This window comes from Oreochromis niloticus, linkage group LG9 (genome assembly GCF_001858045.2).
Source record: "Oreochromis niloticus isolate F11D_XX linkage group LG9, O_niloticus_UMD_NMBU, whole genome shotgun sequence".
NCBI lineage: Eukaryota > Metazoa > Chordata > Actinopteri > Cichliformes > Cichlidae > Oreochromis > Oreochromis niloticus.
This window is the reverse complement of record NC_031974.2, coordinates 34449366-34470344: the sequence shown is the minus strand read 5'-3', so window position 1 is coordinate 34470344 and position 20979 is coordinate 34449366. Positions and strand designations below refer to the sequence as shown.

Sequence of the window (20979 nt, the reverse complement as noted above, 5' to 3'; positions counted from 1 at the left end):
AGCCACGTGGACAAGAAACAGGGTAACTATGTGAGAATGCTGTTTGTTGATTACAGTTCAGCATTTAACACAATAGTGCCCAGCAGACTGTTCACAAAGCTGAGGGATCTGGGACTCAACAGCCGTCTGTGTGCATGGGTGTTGGACTTCCTCACTGGCAGAACTCAGGTGGTGAGGGTGGGTAGATGCGTCTCTAACAGCATCACCATCAACACAGGAGCACCACAGGGGTGTGTCCTCTCGCCACTGCTCTACTCCCTCTACACTTCAGACTGTGTGGCCACCCACGGCTCCAACACCATTGTGAAGTTTGCTGACGACACAGTGCTGTTGGGTGCCATCTCCAACAGCGATGAGGCGGCCTACAAGGACGAAGTTAAGAATCTGGCATCATGGTGCCAGGACAACCACCTCCAGCTGAACGTCAGCAAGACCAAGGAGCTGGTGGTGTACTTCAGAAGGAGTCAGCACAGAGACTACAAGCCCATTATCATCATTATCATCAACCAACAAAACAAACAAACAAACAAACCAAAGGTTTTGAAGAGGCTTAGTGACAGACTCAAAACCTATCGACACACTGTGGCATGATCTTGGAAATCCTCCGTTGTGACTGAATTAAAACAATTGTGCAAAGAAAAGCAGCCAAAATTCCTTCAGAGCAACATGAATGACTCACTGCTGGTTATTATAAATGTATGACTGCATTCAGGGAGCAGCCACTCTTTAACAGTGAAAGGAAGCTTATCAAAAGATATAATAATAACAATAATAATATCCTCTAAACAGGAAACTATGAGGTTCACATTCTGGTAGGCACATTTCAAAGGTCTGCTATTTGTTTAGTTATAGTATGTATGACAAACCAAGGATGGAGACAAAAACACTAAATGTGGCAGGAAGTAAGTGAATGAGAGAGACTTACTTTCATTTTTGGTGATGCAGCTGTAGAGCGAGTTCTAGAATGAGAACAAGAAGCTGTAGTGACACTGACACTGCTCACAAAGACCAGACTACTGCAGCAGAAACATGTGTTACTGAATTCAAGTCTCTGAACCACTCTTTGTTCTAATTCCATGTACAAGAATTTCCCACCACTGCTCCACCACTGAATGACCTTTGACCTTTGACTAAAAAAACCCTAAAAGGTTTGTTCTATATTTGTGCTTTAGTGATTGATTACATTTCTGTTCCGGATACATTTCTTTCACAAACATTGGAACAGATGTGAGGGAACTGTGATTCTGACCAAAGAAAACATTTCCTGCATTCATGACACTGTGGCGGATACAGACTGATAACAACACCAACAACAATAATAATAATAATAACAATAATAAGGCAGATGGATTTTGTTTAGACTGACCACTGTGGAAACATTAGTAATTTCCATGTAAGCATACACATTTTCATTCACACATTGATACTCTTGTAAATTTGTAAAGGAAGCAATCGAAGGAGGAAGATACATTTCTAGAGAAACAAACATGAGGACATTTACAAATTCTAAGTATGACAGCCAGCTTCAATAAGCGATGTAAGCATTTACACAAACAATCCATCTGCCAGAGTGACACAGAAAAAACTATACAGGCAGGAAACTGAGTGCTAAGAACCTCATCTGTGTGTCTGACTGTGGAGCACACAGTGTGCCACCACAACACTCTTACCTCTCTGAAGCTGTTGGACTTACCTCTGTGGTTTTCTTGCATACTTTTGTTATATCATTTTTTGACGATGCCTACAGAGGGAAAAGAAATCAGGTCAGTGTTGGGGAAATGATCCCTAACAGGACAGCAGCTCACACTCCAGGGTGGACTCTTCACAGCATCTCACCTGTTTGCATTCCTTGCGACACTCTGTCGTGATGGCCAGTTCACAGCAGCCCAGCCCCACCCAGCCTTCTGATTTCCTCGATACTCCTGGAACCAAATCACACACCAGAGAATCAGCTCGTGGATTTCTTTCTATGGCTGTTAACTATCACACTTTGTGACACTGATTGATTTACTGATATTGTGAATTATGAAAACAGATTCATATTTACTTATTCTGAGATTTTCATATTCAAACTAGAGCAGCAGTTACAGCAGAGATAGCGTGTTCACATGTCTACATGTTTGAAAACGAAGGTGTTCACTGCAGTCACTGTCTGTGCTTCTCATGCTGCATATTTTGATCTTGATCTGCAGAGTGAACTCCACTATCTCCACGTGTCTGGGGTGGGTGGAATGTCCTTTCCCCCATCTGTCCAACCACAATCGTGTACGTGTATGGACACATCTGCAGGACCAGCTTAAGAGTAAATCCATGAATGCTGCTGGAAATCAGTGAACATCAATGATGAACGATGTCTCACTCTGAGAGGACACAAGGAAGGGTTTTTTGAACCCTTCAGTCCATCCATCCATCCTCTTCCGCTTTTTTTTTCAGGGTCTTTGGGGAACTGAAGCCTGTCCCAGCTAACATAGAGCGAGAGGCAGGGTGCACCCTGGACAGGTCGCCAGTTTGGCGCAGGGCTAACACCCAGAGACAGACAACCATTCGCACTCACATTCACACCTATGGGCATTTAGAACTACCAGTGACTCTAACGTCACTAACTGCATGTCTTTAGACTGTGGGAGGAAGTCACCCACAGACAACCCACACAAACACAGGGAGAGCATGCAAACTCCACACAGAAAGACCCCAGCCTGATTCAAACCCAAGACGTTCTCGCTGCGAGGAAGCAGCGCTCTAACCACTGGGCTGCATAGCCCAAAGGAGACACAGCCCTCAACAGTGTCACATCAGAAAACACCCAGAGAGACATTTTAGACACCTGTGATTCCACAGGTGGATCCGACCAAATGTTTTCAGTTGGTCCTAAACTGCCGACTGCTACAAAGCCATGCTGTCAACTACATGAAGTACACGGTTCAGCAACCTCCTGCTAACCTGACAATGCTATCATCTCTCATCAATGCTCACGTGTTCCTCTATAAACTGTATGTACTGTACATTTCAGCACTGATGGTACCTTCCATATGTGCTGCACTAATAGATGCCTGTGCAACAGTTTGTAGACAGATTTTATTTTGCAGATTGGTAAACTACGATTGTTTTACGATTGCAGTCATGTTACTGACCTGATGAGGTTCAATACTCACTGGTTGACTTGAAGCAACTGTTGTTATAAATTGACTCTATATAAATAAAACTGAATTGAATCTTTTTTAAACTAGTTTTAGTGTCGAGCTGTTACAAAGAGAGTCGTTACACAACAGCAGGTCAGAATCAGGACGTCGTGGATTCACCTGTGGCTTACCTGGAAGTGTAGAGTTGATGCACATCCAAAGTTCATTCTATGAGACATAAAAAAGGTTCATGTCAGAGTTTATTAACAAAAAACATTAATAACAGCTTTTATAATGCAGGTAGTGTAATTATCAGATATGTAGCTCTATTTTTGTTTCTCATACATCACTGTTTTGTTAAAAAAAGCAATTTGCAATTCCACTTCAATGTTTGGGAGAAGTTAGCATGAACTCTGGTAACTTCATGATTAGATGTGAGTACAACATCTGAAAGTGGGTGAAATTAGCATGTGATAATAATGCATGATGGCTTGTTCCACCAACAAGCAAACATAGAACGGGTCTTTACACTTTGGCTGAAGAGAGAAAGAAGCTGGTTGGATGTGAGGCAGGACATGCTCCGAGGTCTAGATGTTGTTTTGTGAGAAAATATTGATTTAACAAAAAACTGAGCTAGTATTTATGTGGTCACTCTGTAATTATCTTCATATCTATAATGGAGTGATTTGTATATATTATTGCTATTTGTTAAATGTGTACACTGTGTAACAGATTGTATTATTTAATTAGTTGAGTCTGTTACTGTTACTGTAACCCACATCATTTCCTCAGGGATTAATAAAGTATTCTGATTGTGATAATGTTTCAAAGAAGCAATTAACTGATGATTTATTTTCAGAGACAGCTGTAAAGCAAATGTTCAGAATCAGCAGATCTGATTGGCTGCTCTGCTAACCACATGTCTACTCGACTCCAGATGTGCATCTGCAGCAAGCTCAGGTGGTGTGCTGACCCATGATGCAGCACACTGTGCATGGCTCCTTCACAGGTTGTGGGATCAACAGTTTTAATGAGCTGGTGCTCACACAGTAGTAGTGTACACAGGAGTAGTGCACTATATTAGTTATGCAGAAATCCCCTGACTTTACAAAATAACCGAATAAACTGAGCCAGTAGAAGAGTTCAGTTTTACAAAGAACAGACTCTACATTCCTCATTTCAAACTGAAACAGACGAGTGTTGAAAATATGAATGTGAGGAAACTCCCACTGGAACCAAAGCCCTCTGTGTCCTACAGCCGAGGGACACAGACACATGTTGTCCAGCTGTTACAGGACAGTAAGACGTACACTTGTAACTTGTTATTGTTGACATGTCAGCTGTGTTCTCTTCACAGCTTTTTTCATCCATCTCTCACTTATTGAAATCAGGATCATGGATGGGCTGCTGATATTACACCATATGTTCAGTTAACTAGAAACTGCCCCCCCTCCCCCCAATCCATGTGCAGGACCCAGCTCAGTGATGGGCTGTTCTGTCCAGATCTAGATTTCTCTCTCTTTGTCCAGCTGTTGTTCCCGTCTCTGTTTGTAGGCTGAATGGATTTGTGATCAGATTTTCCAAAGGAAGGGTGGAGCAGCTTGGAAACCAGCGTCATGTTTACTACATTCTGGTGGAACCACTTTTGAAAGCAGAGGAGCACTGCAGCATTTCTGCTGGTTGGACATAGACAGCAGTTATGTTTGTAGAGCTAAGCTCTCCTGGTAGGACAGACATGAATCCTGAGATGTTCCAGATCAGCGTGTTAAACTCATTTTAACTTGAGACCAATGAGGCCAGACTACTGAAACCATGAGGGCTGCATATGAAACCATCTGCATTTTCCTTTTGCTTTAGTATAAAGAACATTAAAAAATCATATTTAATGAAATGTGCTGCTGTAAACCAGATATCGAACAGCACATCTCCAGAAGAATATGCAGTTTTTTCCATTCCCAGGGCTGACCTCAGTCTACTCTCATTACTGTCGTTACAATTTATAGATCCACAATTCCACAAAATGATGAGGGTACAGTATTCTGAATATGAAGTATTTTCTTCCTTATGAGCTGAATAACTGTATTAAATCTATAAATTTAAATGTACTCCTGTCATCACCGTGTCGTAACAGTTGAAGGGAAATGTAAGAAGACCTTGAGTGATTTTGCCATTTATAAACTTTTAAACATTAGAAAAGGCAATATTCTTCCACCAACGTTATTTAAAGACATATTATTGACTTGATTCACAGTGTTTAACATATAGTTCCTAGAGAATTATATTCTGGTAAGGGAAGAACACACTACTCACTGCTGTGATCTGCCAGCTTTTTACCTTTACAAATGAATCAACATCAGGGGTCAAATATCTGTGCTCGTATCCATGGCAACCTCAGATGCAACAAATGACAGCTTTATTTGCTTTATCAGTCCTATCTGTGTCAGAGCTTCTTATTAGGCTGATAAGGACACGTGCCCACTTCTTCAAACTCACTGGGTTCAAACTTTGAAAACTTGGGTTATTTCACTAACAATAAGGTCACCAGATTCACTGCTGCTTCTCTCAGCTATGAGTAAAAAGAGACTGTTGTTTCCTCAAACCTACCAACCCCTCATTTATCTTCTCTGTAGTCAGCTGTCCTTACACGTTCTTGCATTTTTCACCAGGATTTGTCTCATAGTGATGATGAATATTCCTTGAGCACTGAAACGTTCTGTGAACACACCAAACACACAGGTGGACAAACAGGAAGTGCTCTGTTCTTCTTGAACTACTCGACACTCTGTGCCCACTTTTCTGCTTTTTGATAAAGTTTCAGCAGCAGTACACACTTGCTGTGTGGCACCCAGTACACAGATCAGGAATAGCACTCCATTTTATTTACATTTTTTTATTTTTTCATTTTATTTTAAATTTAAAAAAATCTTCACACTTTGCAAAGACATCACGCGGGCTGGATTGGACCATTCAGTCAGCAGCTACTGGCCTGCGAGCTGTAACATCTCTCACTGATGTACAGAGAATACATTTGTCACTACAAGGGAACGCTCCCTCCTCCCACCCAGCAGCCACTGTTTCACAGGCAGTGGGCTCTGATCTGTTTTTGCATTGAAGCTGTGTTTCACAGAGAAGAACAGCAGCAATCATCCATCCCAGCTTATTAATCAACCACAGACGCAGAGAGAGTTTTAAGTCTTTGGAAAGCCTGACACAAAGTGTTTTACTCCTCACATATATGTACTAGCCCACAGGGAAGTTAATTAAACAATAGTCAACAGTCACAAAGACTTAGAAGGGAGATTGAATATGAAAACAGGTCTATTGAAAGTATCCATGTTTTTCTTCTGGACATACACAAACAAACACAGTCATCATTTTATCACATGACTCACACTGGAGTGGATTTCAGCTGGATGCACACACATGCACAGACAACCCACCTTAAAAATATCTAAAATAAGCACCTAGAGGAGCCTGGTATGACAGACATATGGAGAATATACAGACATACGTCCCCAAGGACACTTTATTTGATTGTACTCTGATCTGTTTCTTCACTAATAAATCTGACTTATAGAGAGATCAGCAGTAGCTCTTGCACCTCTGGCATTATTAAAGGCATCAGTGCAGAATGACAGGGACTCTATCACACATCACCTGTCCCCTGGTATCCTTTGGGATGTGTGAAAACTTACATGAGACGGTGAATAATCTAACTTAGTTGTGCAAAAGAAAAAAGAAGGAAAGCTAAGGAGACTGAATTAAGAACAGTAAGGTTACTCTATCTCCATAATCTATTCTGGACTCTAAAATTAGCACTCAGAGATTTCCACAGTTTATTAACTGAAAAGGCAGAGACTCAGTGGTCAAAGGTACTGTGAGAATGCCAGCTGGTCAAGCAGACTGTTGTTTGTTTGAGCTGCCGGACCATCAATCATCTCACAGTGTACAACAGTCCAACACCTGATGAATTATTTTAATGAGTCCCTGTATAAAGATCCAGAGGATTCACACGGCAACATAACAAAGGATAGTGGTAGGATAACATGTGTACGAGATGATGAGGAGTGTTGGGCATTAGGCGAAGCCTCTCGGGGAGACCAAGACAAGGAAAGTCAAATGACATGTGAAACACCATCAAACTGAAACAGGAACCTGCCTCCCAATGTCCCAGTGTCACAACATATCAGTGAAATCATCACATCCTCACCAGGCTTGGTTCATCACCCAATGACACCATGGTGACAATACTGAAATACTACTATTTTTTCGCATAGTACTGACTTGAGTGACTTGAGTCACATTAACCTGGCTGTCCACGCTGCCCCGCCCACCAACACTCCCAGCTGTTTACAGCTCAGGAGTATTGACTCCCTCACAAAATCTGCAAATCCATTTTGTTTTTAGCAAACAGATCCAGCAGAGGAAACTTTTGTAGCTACAGCGTCGGTTGCAGAGTATAGAAATAAACCTTTGTCAGTGAGTCGTTCATGGTCCGTTTTATTCCTCGAAGGGATGCAAGTTGCTGAAATACAAGATTGCTAGAGAACATGGGTTATAGTTCCACATCAGAGCCTGTTATTACTGTTAGCTAGATTAATGCGATGGTGCTGTGTTTATTATGTTGCTGTCTTTTTTTTTTTGCTTTTTCTCTCTCTCTTATTTTTCTGTCCACAGGTGATCCAGGAGATTTTTTTTTACTTTTTAAGTGTCCTTTCTCACTGTCCCCCTTCCCCTCTGTTTTTCTGCTCCTTCATCTGTTCCTTTATATTTCTCTCTCCCTTTCCTATCCCCCAGCCATGTATGTCCCGTCTGTAACAACTGAAAATCAAATCAAATAAATAATAAGAACAAAGGTCGATCAAATGGACCAAAACGGCAAGGCCGTGATGAGTAAATAAGTAAATCTGTGAGGTATCTTTGTTGGCTTTCAGACATCAATTGTGACGGCTAAAAATCCAAACGGGACAGGCAAAAAAAAAAAAAAAAATTACTGAAGCCTGTTTGCATTATAATGACTCCTGGCAAGACTGCCTGCGTAGGCCTAAATTTAACGTACATGTGTACGAGTTATATTTATATGTTTTTCTTACTGTAATTAACAACAGCGCCTTGTGTTGCAGCTGAACATCATCTATTAGTTTGAGCTAAATTGCACAGCTCTTGGTAGAAAATGAAATGAATGCAACTGTGTTTAGAAACCAATGCAAATGTTGTAAATGATCCAAAATACTAACCACACCGATTAGTAGTATTTGGGGATTGGGCTCACGTGCAGTAACTATGGCCCGAGATCTTCTAAGTACGCTCCTGCATCCTGTTAATTCTGTTGTACTGGCTTCTCACTTCAGGGCCAACTTTAAGATGCCATGCACAGACAAGCAGTGGTGTATCTGAGCTAACACTGCCCACACACTCCAACGTGTATCACACACACTCATGTCCATGTGACAGTTATATGCAGAGATGCTGACATAAGCCTTTTGCAGAAATTGTGCATAGAGCCAAAATATATACAAGTTATTTTGTCGATTTCAGGCTGATAAATATTTTTATTCATAACATTTTCTGAGCATTATACAATCAAACCTTATGACACAACCCATCACAATCATGAGACAAGGCTTCCAAGAGAAACCCTCTTGTTGGTTAGTGTACGAGTGGCTGCTGTATGTGAAATGGACTCACCATAGACTCTGAACAGTAACCAGGTAACCTCTGCAGGAGATGCTTCAGACGTGACTCACTCTTTATAGTGGTGAGCTGCAGGACAAAAGCAAAAATCACGACGTTATATAAAACAATCTGCACCGTAAATCAGCTACTTTGAGCACAACCACTAACTAATGCATTTTTGCTACAGCATATAGTTAGGGCTGGACCAGGTGACCCTGAATCCTCCCTTATGCTGCACAGGTATAGGCTGCTGGGGGACTCCCATGATGCACTGGGTGTTTCTTCTTCACTCACTATGTGTTAATAAACCTCTCTGCACTGAATCATATCTGTTATTAATCTCTGTCTCTCTTCCACAGCATGTCTTTATCCTGTCTACCTTCTCTCAAAGACCTAAGACACAATCTGATTTGATCAGAGTAAGGCTTGTTGTGGGATCAACATGGTGTTCCATTGGTAGTGCGTTAGATGAGCTGAGGGAGCAAATCATAGCCTGTCCAACTGCAGAGAGCATCTCTTGCCAAATGGAGGCAGTGTCCAGAGTGTGTGGTCCAAATGGTGCTGTTTGGGAGAGGCATGATAATCCTTTACCTGGTCTGGGCCATTTGTAAGCCAATCAGCATTTGACCTACGCACAGCTGAGCTACATGCTGTTGGGGCTTTGGAGGATTGCAGGGAGCACATTTACTTGGTTGAAAACCTCTCATTGGAGGCTCCCTACATAGCAAAATTGGTATGGTCCGGATCTGGCCCACACAATGTGCTTACACATGGCCCACATACCGCAAAGAATGACGGCCCTTTGGTGGCCCAAATCAGGTTTGCCAAAGGTGGCCCACACATGGGCCAGCACAAGGCCAGTTGCAGACACACTGGTGGTCCTGTGGTGGCCCATGTTTGGATTACCTCTGGCAAACCTGATCTGGCCATCATTCTTTGCGGTATGTGGGCCATGTGTAAGTTGTGTGCAGCCACGGGCCAGTTGTAGACACACTGCTGGCCCTGTGCTGGCCCAGAACAGTTTCAGCTCTGGCCCCAGATGTCAGTCTAATGTGGACCTTAATTAAGCCATGTAATAGCAACATGTGCATAATAGTGCAAAAGTAACATGACAAAACTCTGTTCAGACAGTGAATGGACTGATTCTTACACAGCGCTTTTCTACTCTCCCAGATTACTCAAAGTGCTCTCTACAACATGCCGCATTCACCCAATCACACACTTTCTCTTAACTGAGTGCTTCCTAACTACATTCATACTCATGCCACACAGACTGGAGAAGCCAGGGATCGAACCACTAACTTTCCGATCAATAGGTGACCTGCTCTACCGGCTGAGCTACAGCCACCCAGTGGCAATAATGAGTAAACCCTCACTAGGTTTTGGATAAAGTGTACACTCACAAACCTGTCAAACCTGCATTTGAAACATTGGCTACCATAGCAGTATAGTATTGCAACATGGCATTTGGGTCTTCTAACTAAAATAGGAAAATAGAAACATAAATAGTGCCTCATTGCCAGACCTGGCCCACATCTGGTTGACATACACCCTGCCATGACACCAGTCAGTGAGAAGTGCCAGCTTGATGCCGGATCCCAGCCAGGACTGTTTTCTATGGGCCTGGGCCACATAAACCAAACCATAATCGGGCCAGATATGGCATGCCATTGCATAGACAGTGCCATCTATGCCAGGCCTGGCCCATATCTGGATGACATGTGTCTTATTATGCCAGAAGTCAGCCAGCAGTGCCGGCTTGATACCAGATCTGGGCCAGACCTACTTGCTATGTGGGTCTCTGAGGGCAAATACATAAATAGACACAGCCATGAAACAAGCATCTGTGTGTTTGTGAATGTGTATCTTCATACCTGGTCACAAGCTTCTCTGCAAGGTGAGAATTCGGCAGCATGGTGGCAACAGGAGGGATCTGCAGACAGATGCACAAAGTTAGAGTCAGTTAAAGCATCATCATCAGTGTTTGGTTTACCCAGAGCTATGGCTCTCAAATGATGTCAAGTCACACAATCCAGGGATTTTATGGCAATATTATTCCAACTGTACTGGGGTAATGCCAGTTGAGCCAAGTTAGTTAGCATAGTTACTGAATGTCAGGATTTATGAGAGTGTGATATATTAAAGCCCTAGGATGATACTGAGCAGGTTAATAACAGGGAGAAGAGGTGATAGGTTTACACAAACCACCAACCTAAGAAGATAAACTGACAGCACTTGTGAGATATACCTGCCTTATAGCTTGAGCTGAGCCAACAGCACCTAGCCCCAGTGAGTGTGTCAGTACAATTTGCTTAATGCTACGATGGTGCCAAGCAAGTTAAAGAAGCACTTGGATTGTTAAAACAACAAAACGCAAAAGCAAAGAAAACAAATATAAAACAAAAACTGACCTACTTTGACAAAGAGTCCTGAATTTGATCAACGGGAAGCTCTACTATTTGTTGGATTACATGAAAGTGGTTGACAGTGGTCTATATTAGTAAAATAGCAAGACTCAACTGGATCCACATGAGACAATGATGTCTTCTGACACTTCATTTCCAATCTCAGAGTGACTTTGTTGCACTAACCTTCATGCTATACAAATGCATTAAACTGGTTGACTGAGATGAAGCAGACACCACTTTGCACTGATGTGACCATTTAAGTGTGCTTTGGAACTTTTGCTTGGAACTGGTTTCCAGTTGCATCCAACCCTTACATCGCTAAGCCCATCAACGCATCAGGTTCAGCGGAATAAAGCACGTGGCCACTGTGCTCTCGAGAATAACAGAGTGACCAATTACCCTTTCCCGTCTGGCAATCTGATGTATGAGTCTGGGTTTGGCAGTTGCTAGGAGAACAGTAATGGTCTGACTGAATTGTGTTGAGTGTACAGTTTGGTAGAGGGGGGATTATGGCGTGGGCTTGACCCACTTAGTTCCAATGAAAGTGCTCTGCACCGTTTCAGTGCAGATATTTCCTAAATCCTGCTTCAACCACAATGTTACATCTGTGACAGTTCTTTAGGTTCCATAATGTAAATTAGCTTTAACATAGTATCTGTTTCATGCCCACTTCAATCCCTCCAAACTATCAAACAGATGAACTCACTGGGAGCAATTTATGTTTCAGTATCTTGTCCAAAAATACTTTTACCTGAAAGAGTTAGGATGAAATGAATTAGTTCAGTGTGTTTGTGCAGGTGTTCAGTTCAGATGAGATCTGATGTACATGAAGGCCACGGCACATTATTCAAATCATTTCATTTCTTTTACAGACCTCAAAGTGCCAAACATGAAACTAAAAGTGAGGAAAGGAGCAATAACATTATTTCTAGTGCTGTGTCAAAAACAAACCCATCTTGTCTACATACAGGGCTGAAAGCTTTCACATGTTTTACTCAGCTAAATACTAGAATAACTACTTGTCTCACAGTTAAATTGGAGTAACCAGGGGGTACTGACACTGCTAAGTGTCAGACCCCAAGCAGCTGGGGAAAGAGGGCGGCTGGGTGACGGTGAGGAGGAAGCATAGTCTTAAACAGAAGCCCCAGGTACACCACCAACCTGTTCATGTGTCTAACCGTTTTTCCCCACTCGGCGACACACCCGCCGGGGGTCAAACTCTGGTAATTGGTGATTCTGTTCTCAGACATGTGAAGCTAGAGACACCGGCAACCATAGTCAATTGTCTTCCAGGGGCCAAAGCAGGCGACATTGAAGGAAATTTAAAACTGCTGGCTAAGGGTAAACGTAAATACAGTAAGATCATAATTCACGTCGGCAGTAATGACACCCGGTTACGCCAATCGGAGGTCACTAAAATCAATATTGAATCGGTGTGTAACTTTGCCAAAACAATGTCGGACTCTGTAGTTTTCTCTGGTCCCCTCCCCAATCAGACCAGGAGTGACATGTTTAGCCGCATGTTCTCCTTAAATTGCTGGCTGTCTGAGTGGTGTCCCAGAAACGATGTGGGCTTCATAGATAATTGGCAAACCTTCTGGAGGAAACCTGGTCTTGTTAGGAGAGACGGCATCCATCCCACTTTGGATGGAGCAGCTCTCATTTCTAGAAATATGGACAAATTCATTAAACCCCCCAAAATATGACTATCCAGAGTTGGGACCAGGAAGCAGAGTTGCAGTCTTACACGCCTCTCTGCAGCTTCTCTCCTCCTGCTACCCCCCCAAAAACCCATCTCCATTGAGACTGTGTCAGCTCCCAAACAGACAAAAAACAAACTAAAAACCAGCAATAAACAACTTAAACATAAAAAATCACAAAGAAAGAACAATACAGTATCCACATCTGAACCAAAGAGTAAAACAGTGAAATGTGGATTATTAAATATTAGGTCTCTCTCCTCCAAGTCTCTGTTAGTACATGACTTAATAATTGATCAACAAATCGATTTACTCTGCCTTACAGAAACCTGGTTGCAGCAGGATGATTATGTTAGTTTAAATGAATCAACACCCCCGAGTCATTCTAACTACCAGAAACCTCGAAGCACAGGCCGAGGGGGCGGTGTGGCAGCAAGTTTTCACACCAGCCTATTAATCAACCAAAGACCCAGACAGACTTTTAATTCATTTGAAAGCCTGATGCTTAGCCTCGTCCACCCCAGCTGTAACTCAGAAACCAGTCTTACTTGTTATTATCTATCGTCCACCTGGGCCTTACACAGAGTTTCTCTCTGATTTCTCAGACTTTTTATCTGATTTAGTGCTCAGCTCAGATAAAATAATTATTGTGGGTGATTTTAACATCCATGTAGATGCTAAAAATTAAACAAATATGTAAGACTGCTTTCTTCCATTTGTGCAACATCTCTAAAATTAGAAATATCCTGTCTCAGAGTGACGCTGAAAAACTAGTTCATGCATTTATTACTTCCAGGCTGGACTACTGTAATTCTTTATAATCAGGATGTCCTAAAAACTCCCTGAAAAGCCTTCAGTTAATCCAAAATGCTGCAGCAAGAGTCCTGACAGGGACTAGAAAGAGAGAGCAGATTTCTCCTGTTTTGGCTTCCCTTCATTGGCTTCCTGTTAAATCCAGAATTCAAAATCCTGCTCCTCACATACAAGGTCTTAAATAATCAGGCCCCATCTTATCTTAATGACCTTGTAGTGCCATATCACCCTATTAGAGCACTTCGCTCTCGCTCTGCAGGCCTACTTGTTGTTCCTAGAGTATTTAAAAGTAGAATGGGAGGCAGAGCCTTCAGTTTTCAGGCCCCTCTTCTGTGGAACCAGCTTCCAGTTTGGATTCAGGAGACAGACACTATCTCTACTTTCAAGATTAGGCTTCAAACTTTCCTTTTTGCTAAAGCACATAGTTAGGGCTGGACCAGGTGACCCTGAATCCTCCCTTAGTTATGCTGCAACAGACGTAGGCTGCTGGGGATTCCCATGATGCATTGAGTTTTTCCTTTCCAGTCACCTTTCTCACTCACTATGTGTTAATAGACCTCTCTGCATCGAATCATATCTGTTATTAATCTCTGTCTCTCTTCCACAGCATGTCTTTATCCTGTTTTCCTTCTCTCACCCCAACCAATCACAGCAGATGGCCCCGCCCCTCCCTGAGCCTGGTTCTGCCGGAGGTTTCTTCCTGTTAAAAGGGAGTTTTTCCTTCCCACTGTCGCCAAAGTGCTTGCTCATAGGGGGTCATATGATTGTTGGGTTTTTCTCTGTATTTATTATTGTGCGATCTACTGTACAATATAAAGCGCCTTGAGGCGACTGCTGTTGTGATTTGGCGCTATATAAATAATGCTGAATTGAATTGAATAAAGTTACGCACTGCATGTGTTTAAAAGATGATGAGAAGTACATTCTGTTGTATCCATGGCCTTGTTTGGTCTTCCAATCCCCTTACACCCCTGCACCAGCCAGTAGCTTCCTTTTGTTGGACTCTTCTTAATGACCACTGTTGGCAGGCATGATGAGACGTGAAAGAAAGTGAGTGTGCTGACAGACTTGAAACAAACGATCTGTAGCTTTCTGAGTGTGGGGGGGTCTTTTACACTTGTGTGTGTCTAAAGAGGAGTTGTGTGTGTGAGTGTGTGATGTGGAGAACTTGCTGAGTGACGTTCAAACCTGCGCTGTAACCTAAAAATTACAACCTTCATAAAGTGTGATTTATGTGGCTGTCCTGAAATGATGAAGTGTCCTTGAGACTTCAGGTTTACTCAGCAGTAAATGTTTCTCTCTTTGAATGTGTACATTTGATGTTATATTTCCTCTCAGTATTTCTAAAGCTACACTTTGTTTTTCTTGTGGCTCATCCACAGTTTGGCCTAAATGACCTCAGAACAAATAAACTCTTGTTCACACACACACACACACACACACACACACACACACACACACACGGATTTTGCAGACAATGGCAGGTGATGTAATAACTGGAGGGACTGGGGAGGGCTGATGGCTGGCTGTTAAGCAGTGGCCCCAATTTGAGCTTAGCATCCACACAGGAAGCAGAGTTCCCCACAGAGCCTCACTGTTACCTTCAGCATTTGGAATAAAAGACACTGTAGCATATCAACTCCATTCAGAAAAACAGTTTACGGCACTTTGTATACTACAAAGAAGTGTGTGGACACTCGACTCAGAGTACTCATAGGTGAAGACTGTGACCAACTATGTATAATACATGGAGCGATGTGGGTGTGCCATTTTAGTATAACTACATTCAAAAGTAATTCAGCCTCCAACCTCGGCATTTCTGAATATGACTCTGTGAACAGAATCACACTAATAGTTTAGATCTTCTCACAAAGCCTATGGACAGAACTTCCAGGCGTAGCCAAGCTTCCACTTTGGTGGTCTCAGAATCTCCTCTCATCTGCAGATGATGTGGTTCTGTTGGCTTCATCGGGTGGTGGCCTCCAACCCACACTGGAGCAGACCCCACCCTAGTGTGAAGACAAGAGTCTGAGGCCGTGGTCCTCAGCTGGAAAAGGGCAAAGTGCCTACTTCAGCTCAGCCACAGATTTATAGCTGATTTGAAATTATTATGTTATTCCCAATTGAATAAAAAAATCAGGTTGTAAACAAATATAAAACTAAGGTATGGTTATCATTGCTTTTGTCCTTGTTTAATATTTATTCTTTATTTATTATTGTCTTAGTTTTACTCAAAATAGTTGCCATTTAAAATAAAATGTGCTCAGCCAATAATTTATCTTCTTCCCATTAAGTTTCCTTATTTATTTTCTTATTAATATTTTAAACACACTGCTGTTGTTTCCATACATTCATAACTACTAAAGATTACCTTTACTGCATGTCTCCACTTCTCTCTCCTGTTTGCTGTCTCTATCCAATAAAGGAAAAATACTAAAAATTAATATTTACAAAAAACGAGAGAATGACTGTTCTGCTGCGTCAAATCATTAGGACTGTAATATGACTAAAACACAAAAATAATCACTACAATTCTCCCTCATACCAACCAAGATCACAGTATCGCACACAAGCTCTGTAAATATGAATTACAAAAAATAAAAACAAAGTTGAAAACCTTCTCAGCACTTTGATGACCTATATTTAGGTCAGAAGTTTGCTTCTCTAACGTCCCTCATTCTGATATGGCACCAAGACTTTGGCTGTGGTACAGGTCGGTCCTTAAGCATTTGGACAATAACAGACTTTTTGTATCACTATACACCTGCACTTTTCAGTCAGTCAGTAAAGATGTGGTCAGAGTGCAGACACTGAGCTTTAACTCATGGTGTTGGACATGAAAGTCTTTAGGAATCTGGGACCAACAAACAAGCAGCAGCTGAAGGTCGCTGCTGTAGTTTGCAGGGACAAACATTTAGTGATGTCCATTAGTTCTACAGGCAGCCATTGCCTGCAAAGGATTTAAAACAAAGTATTAAAAACTAATTCCTGAACATTTATTCTGACTACTTTAGGCATCTAAATTCTTTAAGTTTGAGTTTTAGTCGACTAACTGTGACACGATTGTAATCTAAAGTTCTTCTAATTGAAATATGAAGCGTAACAGTTTGTTTTTACCATAGACAGTTGTCCTATATGGCTTACAAAGTGTCTTATTATATTATATATAATATATAATATATAATATATATATATATATATATTAAATGCATGGGAGCTAGTGGTGCTATTCAGTAGTAATATCATAAAATTACATTGTGGAGGTAAGCATCAACGACACAGAGCTCTCAGTTCTCACTCCTTCTTTATTCGTCTCTCACATCAACTGCTCATATCGCGCCACAAAACAGAGGAATACACTTCCCCAACACTAGGTGTGAGTGGAGCCCTCTAGTGGTCCACCACACATGCCCCCCCGAACACCCAGCAGAACTAGTCCAGGACCCGGGGCTTAAGCAAACGGCTGGAACGGCTGAACCGGGGGGTGGGGAACTGACAGAGGGCAACCCAGCCCGGAAGCGAGGCTGGCACTGGCGGTCAGAAAAAGCTGCAGATGACTCGGACTCCGTTGATTGTGGGTCGCTCCTGGGGAAAAAACAGAATCCATCAGCCCGGTGGCAGGTGGGCGGCCGCGGCGAGGGGCCTGGGCCGGGACCACCTGATCCTCATGCATAACATGTGCAGGCTTAAGTCTGTCAACAGAGACAACCTACTGCCGACCGCCAAAGTCCAAAATGAAATGTTTGTTGCCTGGTTTAAGAACCCTGTATGGCCCGTCATATGGGGGATGCAGCGGAGTCCTATGGGCATCGTGCCTGACGAAAACGAAACGAGCAGAGTCCAACGAACTCGGAACAAAAGTGTCAGGCAGGCAGTGGTGCACAGGACCAGGAACAGGAAATGAGTCTCGTGGGGGGCGAAAAGGCAACAAAGAGGTATCAAAACATGGGGGAGGGCTCTCAGACAAGAATTCCCCGGGGACCCGGAGGGCTGGCCGAGGACCAGTTCAGCCGGGGAAACCCCGAGGTCTTCTTTAACCGCGCTACGCAATCCCAGCAAAACCCACGGAAGACGGTCGACCCAGTCGCCACCTGTTAAGGAAGCCCAGAGCGCAGCCTTAAGAGACCGGTGAAACCGTTCGCACATCCCATTAGCTTGCGGGTGGTATGCTGTGGTGCGGTGGACCGTGACCCCCAGGCCGTCAGCCATGGCAGACCAAAGCTCAGAAACAAACTGGGGGCCCCTGTCTGAGGTGATGTCAGCAGGGGGACCGAAACGTGAAACCCATGTCGACAAAAATGCTCTGGCCACCGTCGCCGCTGTCGTGGACACCAGGGGTACCACCTCCGGCCACCTGGTCGTGCGGTCCACCACAGTCAAAAGGTGCGTGAAACCCTGTGACTGCAGCAAGGGACCAACCAGGTCCACATGAACGTGATCGAAACGCCTACCGGGGATACGGAAAGGTTCGAGGGGTGCCTGTGTGTGCCGGTGGATTTTCGAGCGTTGGCATGGGATACAAACCGCCGCCCATTCTTTCACCGTTTTGCGAAGGCCCGGCCAAACGAACCTGGTGCTGACCAGCTTGACGGAGGCCCGGACGCCGGGATGAGAGAGGGCATGCACCGAGTCAAAAACACAATGACGCCACGAAAGGGGAACCACCGGGCGGGGCGGCCGGTGGAAACGTCGCAAAGAAGGTGCGGACCGCCGTCCCACACCGGGGTGTCCTCCAGCACGAGGCCCGTTTTCGTTGACTGAAGGGCCAGGATGTCCGGGTCAGCACGTTGCTCGGCGGCCATGGCAGCGTAGTCGATGCCGACATACACCGGAGAAACCAACACACGTGACAGACAGTCAGCGACGTGATTGGACTTACCAGCCACGTGCTGAATGTCTGTGGTAAACTCTGAAATGGCCGCCAACTGGCGCTGCTGGCGTGCACTCCATGGGTCAGAGACCTTGGACATCGCAAACGTCAAAGGTTTGTGGTCAAAGTACGCAGTAAAGTTGCGACCCTCGAGGAAAAAACAAAAATGTCGTGTGGCGAGGTGCAGGGCCAGCAACTCCCTGTCAAAAACACTGTACTTGCGTTCGGCATCCCGGAGCGTACGACTGAAAAAGGCGAGCGGTTGCCTGAGACCTGAAACCCGCTGTTCCAACACCCCACCCACTGCCACATCAGACGCGTCGGTGGTCAACGCGATCTCCGCCGACGGAAGTGGGTGTGCCAGCAGGGCGGCGTCAGCCAGCGCAGACTTGGCTGCAGAAAACGCATGGACGCGTTCCGGCAGCCAGTCAACCGGATCTTTGGCTGTTTTACCTTTTAAGGCAGCATAGAGTGGCTGTAGCAGGTGGGCAGCTCTGGGGAGAAAGCGGTTGTAAAAATTTATCATCCCCAAGAACTCCTGCAACGCTTTAACCGACGTGGGGCGCGGAAAAGCTGAAACGGCCTGGACTCTGTTGGGCAACGGAACCACACCTTCAGCGGAAATGCGGTGCCCGAGGAAATCCAGAACAGGCAACCCAAACTGGCACTTGGAAAGGTTGATGATCAGGCCGTGCGCTGCCAAACGCTGAAAAACCTGGCGCAGATGGGACTCGTGCTGGCTCGCTGAGCAGCTGGCCACCAATATATCGTCCAGATAAACAAAAACGAACGGCAGCCCACGCAAAACTGAGTCCATCAGCCGCTGAAAGGTCTGGGCGGCACCTTTAAGGCCAAACGGCATGCATAAAAACTCGAACAAGCCGAAGGGGGTAATGACAGCGGTCTTAGGAACGTCTTCGGCGCGCACGGGAACTTGGTGATACCCCCGCACCAAGTCAATTTTAGAAAAAATCGACGTTCCGGCTAGATTGGCAGAAAAATCCTGAATGTGGGGGATGGGGTAACGGTCATTCTCTGTGGCATTATTTAAACGGCGGAAATCTCCGCATGGCCGCCACCGACCATCCGATTTGGGCACCATGTGAAGCGGAGAGGCCCATGCACTGTTCGAACGCTGTATAATGCCAAGGCGCTCCATGGCTGCAAACTCTTCCCGAGCAACGGACAGTTTCGCGGGGTCGAGGCGGCGCGCGCGCGCGAACACCGGGGGCCCGACCGTGGGAATATAATGCTCAACCCCATGCTTCGTTACCGTGCCAGAGAAATCAGGGACAGACAGCGATGGAAACTCTGAAAGCAAACGCTGAAAAGCATCCCCGGAGGTCACTACATTAGCCCGAATCAGGGGTTCGGCGGCCCGGGTAAAACAGGGTAGCGAAGAAAACGAGAGAGCATCAATTAAACATCTGTTAGCAACATCGACAAGCAGTCCGTGAGCGCACAGAAAATCAGCACCTAAAATAGCTACAGAGCTAGCGGCAACAACAAAGTTCCACTGGAAATCCCGGCCATGAAAACAAACAGTCACCAACCTTTCCCCAAACGTTTTGATGGGAGAGCCATTAGCTGCCAGGAGCTGCGGCCCACAGTTCGCTGCTAGTCCGTCGGCAGCGGTAGGGGGAAGGAGGCTCTTCTGGGAGCCGGAGTCCACGAGAAAACGTCTCCCGGAGCGCGAGTCCTCTATGAAGAGCAGCCTTTCTGTATTGCCAGCGGTCGCGGCTGCTACGGCGCGCTGGCGGGTCCGTTTCCCTGGGCCGTGAAAGCGCAAGGCGGCAGGCAGCGACGCGCTCTGTCGCCAAAACGCTGATGGTAGAAACAGATGTTCCGTCCGCGGTGCCGGCGTGTAGCAATCCCTGCCCTCAGCAAGGGGGCGGATGCTCCGGGGGAGGCAGGTGGAGGCGTGGAAGGCGCCGCCGGCGAGTCCATAGCCAGGGCGTGAACGTTGAAAGTGCGGCTAGCCAGGAGAATGCGATCCGCTTCTTCAGCCAGGAAGCGATAATCCTTCGCAGGCAGAAGCGGGGAGTTTGCGAGGACAGCTCTCACGGCGGCCGGTAGCTGGCGGAGGAAGAGGTGGGCGAAGAGGAATCCCCCGTCATCCGGCCCGAGCAACGATAGCATGTTCTCCATGAGCTCGAGTGCGGTACCGCCACCCAAGCCTGACAGGTTGAGGAGCTTTTCGGCTCATTCAGCGTCGGAGAGGGCATAGCGCCGAAGAAGCAGCTCTTTAAGGACGGCGTATTTCCCTTGGGCGGGTGGGTCCCGGAGGAGCGTCATCGCGCGACGGGTGGCCAGCGGGTCGAGCGAGGCCACCACATGGTGATATTTCGTGTCGTCAGCCGAGATGCCGCGAAGGGCGAACTGAGCCTCCATGT

At 45.0% G+C, this 20979-nt stretch overlaps 1 protein-coding gene across 1 annotated transcript in view; it reads right to left on the bottom strand.

Moving 5' to 3' along the window:
• Positions 1-20979, bottom strand: part of reck (reversion-inducing-cysteine-rich protein with kazal motifs) — a 78010-nt gene that overhangs the window by 42066 nt on the left and 14965 nt on the right. Inside the window, exons 2-7 of the mRNA XM_005462289.3 lie at positions 10670-10728; positions 8808-8882; positions 3311-3347; positions 1837-1922; positions 1694-1741; positions 926-959 (exon numbers count right to left, since the gene is read on the bottom strand). Of these exons, the coding sequence (XP_005462346.1) occupies positions 926-959; positions 1694-1741; positions 1837-1922; positions 3311-3347; positions 8808-8882; positions 10670-10728 (339 nt within the window). The remainder of the gene's footprint in view (positions 1-925; positions 960-1693; positions 1742-1836; positions 1923-3310; positions 3348-8807; positions 8883-10669; positions 10729-20979) is intronic.